This window comes from Trachypithecus francoisi, unplaced genomic scaffold (genome assembly GCF_009764315.1).
Source record: "Trachypithecus francoisi isolate TF-2019V2 unplaced genomic scaffold, Tfra_2.0 Lachesis_group12, whole genome shotgun sequence".
NCBI lineage: Eukaryota > Metazoa > Chordata > Mammalia > Primates > Cercopithecidae > Trachypithecus > Trachypithecus francoisi.
In genome coordinates, this window is record NW_022681457.1 from 47,574,191 (window position 1) to 47,578,041 (window position 3,851).

The following is a 3,851-nucleotide window of genomic DNA, read 5'->3' on the forward strand; positions in this document are numbered from 1 at the left end:
GGAGACCTCTGCCTGGGAATTTGCCAGACGATGGGGAAGTTTCCCCCCGCACCCCCCTCGCCTTTTCATTCATAAATGCCACTGTGGGTATTAATTTGCAATTCACTGAATTTTGCTAATAAACATCATGCCAAAGCTTTGGGACTTGTTCTGAACACGCCTCTTTGAAGTCCACAAATATTACTGGCTCGGAGACACACTCCTCTTCCACGTTCTACTCTTTCAACAGATAACTTGCCTCTCACCTTCGCTGTAAACAAGCAAACAGCTCACTGCCTTCCCGGGTGAGGGCTTCCGTGCCCGGTCAACTCGCATCACCAAACAAAACGACTTTTGTTCCTCCCTCTCAGGTCCTCCCACCCACCCAGTCCAGGCAAAGTTCTGAACTGGCCCCTCTCTCCCCTCACGACCCTCCAACCACCATCACCACCATCACGCCCCAAAGAACCCTTCCCAACAGAAGTAATTTAAGGTGGAAAAAACGAACTGTTTTCTTGACGGGACACACACACACACACACACACACACAAAGGTGCAATGGAGCCAGGGGAGGCGCTTGGCAGCAGCCCGCGCCAACTAACATTCCTGAGATGTTTGAGAATTCTGGAACGCGCAGACAGAGCCGACGTCACTGCAACACGCGGCGCCTCCGCCGGCCCATATAAAAGGCGGGCTCCGGGGCGCCTGGGCAGACCGCGAGAGAGAGCGCCCCTGAGCAGCGTCCGCGCCCTCCGCGTCTTCTCCGCCGGGACCTCGAGCGAAAGACGCCCGCCCGCCGCCCAGCCCTCGCCTCCCTGCCCACCGGGTCCACCGAGCCGCCACCCCGACCCCGCTGCGCACGGCCTGGCCGCTGCGCACCAGCTTGTTGGCGTCTTCGTTGCCGCGCTCGCCCCGGGCTACTCCTGCGCGCCACAATGAGCTCCCGCATCGCCAGGGCGCTTGCCTTAGCCGTCACCCTTCTCCACCTGATCAGACTGGTGAGTTGGACTCTCCTTTTGCCACCGATTCCCCGTCCGCTCTCAGTCCCTTTCCCTGGTCCCAGATTGCCCACAGCAGGAAAACATAAAATAAAAAGTTCGCGGCCGTTTGCGGGTAGCCGTTTCTTTAAGCACTCTCCTTCCTCCGAAGACGTGTCGGGACCTCTTGGTGGGAGCAGCCTCCCGGGGTGGCCCGGCTGGACGAAGTCAGAGGCTCCCCGTCGACAGGGTCGGAGACCCCCGTCCTTTCCTGCAGCAGCCGCGGCGCCCCTCCTGCGCACCGCGCCGCGTTTCACGCGTTTCTTCTCCCCCTTCCAGGCGCTCTCCACCTGCCCCGCCGCCTGCCACTGCCCCCTGGAGGCGCCCAAGTGCGCGCCGGGAGTTGGGCTGGTCCGGGACGGCTGCGGCTGCTGTAAGGTCTGCGCCAAGCAGCTCAACGAGGACTGCAGCAAAACGCAGCCTTGCGACCACACCAAGGGGCTGGAATGCAACTTCGGCGCCAGCTCCACCGCTCTGAAGGGGATCTGCAGAGGTAAGATGCTTGTGGTTTGGCCCCTTTAAAAAAAAATACTAGTCCCCATAGTCCAGAAGTTTAGTAATTTTGAGACCATGTATGGTGATGCTTTGTTGTTGGTAGCTTGGCAGAAAGGCACATGATTTCAGCAGTCTGGAATGCAATTCAGTGTGTCTGGGCCCAACGAAAGCGCATACGGAAAAGTGATTCCTGACTAACTTATTGTTCTGGTCTAGAGTCTCCGGGGAATTGTAGGGAACTTTACCATAAATTGAATTTAACAGCAGAAAATATGTATGAGTTTCAGGCGGTGGTTTGGAATCTTAACTTTATCCCCTTCTACCTTTCTCTTTTGGTGATCTTTGCAGCTCAGTCAGAGGGCAGACCCTGTGAATATAACTCCAGAATCTACCAAAACGGGGAAAGTTTCCAGCCCAACTGTAAACATCAGTGCACATGTATTGATGGCGCCGTGGGCTGCATTCCTCTGTGTCCCCAAGAACTGTCTCTCCCCAACTTGGGCTGTCCCAACCCCCGGCTGGTCAAAGTTACCGGGCAGTGCTGCGAGGAGTGGGTCTGTGACGAGGATAGTGTCAAGGACCCCATGGACGACCAGGAGGGTCTCCTTGGCAAGGAGCTGGGATTCGATGCCTCGGAGGTGGAGTTGACGAGAAACAATGAATTGATTGCAGTTGGAAAAGGCAGCTCACTGAAGCGGCTCCCTGGTAAGTGGAGACTGAGCCCTTCAGACACTGTACTGAGATGCATTTCTGGTCTGAAGCTTTGCAGAAATGAGTACTTGAGCCTGTTTGTGTGGGTATGCCTCTGAGAAGTCTTCCCTCTTATTTCTCTCTCTAGTTTTTGGAATGGAGCCTCGCATCCTATACAACCCTTTACATGGCCAGAAATGTATTGTTCAAACAACTTCATGGTCCCAGTGCTCAAAGACCTGTGGAACTGGTATCTCCACACGAGTTACCAATGACAACCCCGAGTGCCGCCTTGTGAAAGAAACTCGGATTTGTGAGGTGCGGCCTTGTGGACAGCCAGTGTACAGCAGCCTGAAAGTAAGTTCCTTCAGGGATGTGTAGACTGTTGCCTGGCAGGTGGGTGGGATGTGAATCTCTTTTTGAAGAAAGAGAAATATCACCCCTAACTTTTCTTCTCTCCTGTCTCTTACAGAAGGGCAAGAAATGCAGCAAGACCAAGAAATCCCCCGAACCAGTTAGGTTTACTTACGCTGGATGTTCGAGTGTGAAGAAATACCGGCCGAAGTACTGCGGTTCCTGCGTGGACGGCCGATGCTGCACGCCCCAGCTGACCAGGACTGTGAAGATGCGGTTCCGCTGTGAAGATGGGGAGACATTTTCCAAGAACGTCATGATGATCCAGTCCTGCAAATGCAACTACAACTGCCCGCATGCCAATGAAGCAGCATTTCCCTTCTACAGGCTGTTCAATGATATTCACAAATTTAGGGACTAAATGCTACCTGGGTTTCCAGGGCACACCTAGACAAACAAGGGAGAAGAGTGTCAGAATCAGAATCATGGAGAAAATGGGTGGGGGCGGTGTGGGTGATGGGACTCATTGTAGAAGGGATTCCTTGCTCATTCTTGAGGAGCATTAAGGTATTTCAAAACTGCCAAGGGTGCTGGTGCAGATGGACACTAATGCAGCCACGATTGGAGAATACTTTGCTTCATAGTATTGGAGCACATGTTACTGCTTCATTTTGGAGCTTGTGGTGTTGATGACTTTCTGTTTTCTGTTTGTAAATTATTTGCTAAGCATATTTTCTCTAGGCTTTTTTCCTTTTGGGGTTCTACAGTCGTAAAAGGGATAATAAGATTAGTTGGACAGTATAAAGCTTTTATTCGTTCTTTGACAAAAGTAAATGGGAGGGCATTCCATCCCTTCCTGAAGGGGGACACTCCATGAGTGTCTGTGAGAGGCAGCTATCTGCACTCTAAACTGCAAACAGAAATCAGGTGTTTTAAGACTGAATGTTTTTATTTATCAAAATGTAGCTTTTGGGAGGGAGGGGAAATGTAATACTGGAATAATTTGTAAATGATTTTAATTTTATATTCAGTGAAAAGATTTTATTTATAAAATTAACCATTTAATAAAGAAATATTTACCTAATATCTGAGTGTATGCCATTCAGTATTTTTAGAGGTGCTCCAAAGTCACTGGGAACAGCCTAGCTCAAGTACTCTATTCAAACAGGACTTATTGGGATACAGCAGTGAATTAAGCTATTAAAATAAGATAACGATTGCTTTTATATCTTCAGTAAAGTCTTTGCATATAATGTTTAAAAAACATGTATTGAACATGACCTTGTATGAAGCACA

General features: G+C 50.7%; 1 protein-coding gene across 1 annotated transcript; it reads left to right on the plus strand.

The window, feature by feature from the left end:
• Positions 1–673: 673 nt before the first annotated feature.
• Positions 674–3,641, plus strand: CCN1 (cellular communication network factor 1). The gene is made up of 5 exons (XM_033225465.1): positions 674–977; positions 1,296–1,509; positions 1,860–2,216; positions 2,350–2,558; positions 2,674–3,641. The coding sequence occupies exons 1-5, from the start codon at positions 915–917 to the stop codon at positions 2,974–2,976; spliced, it is 1,146 nt and encodes a 381-aa protein (XP_033081356.1). The 5' UTR covers positions 674–914; the 3' UTR covers positions 2,977–3,641.
• Positions 3,642–3,851: the final 210 nt, after the last annotated feature.

Bases quoted from the DNA above. Each gene is read 5' to 3' on its own strand.
- CCN1 (XM_033225465.1), top strand. From the start codon at position 915: ATGAGCTCCCGCATCGCCAGGGCGCTTGCCTTAGCCGTCACCCTTCTC. The intron at 978-1,295 runs GTGAGTTGGACT...TCCCCCTTCCAG, and splicing joins TTCTCCACCTGATCAGACTG to GCGCTCTCCACCTGCCCCGC. The intron at 1,510-1,859 runs GTAAGATGCTTG...TGATCTTTGCAG, and splicing joins TCTGAAGGGGATCTGCAGAG to CTCAGTCAGAGGGCAGACCC.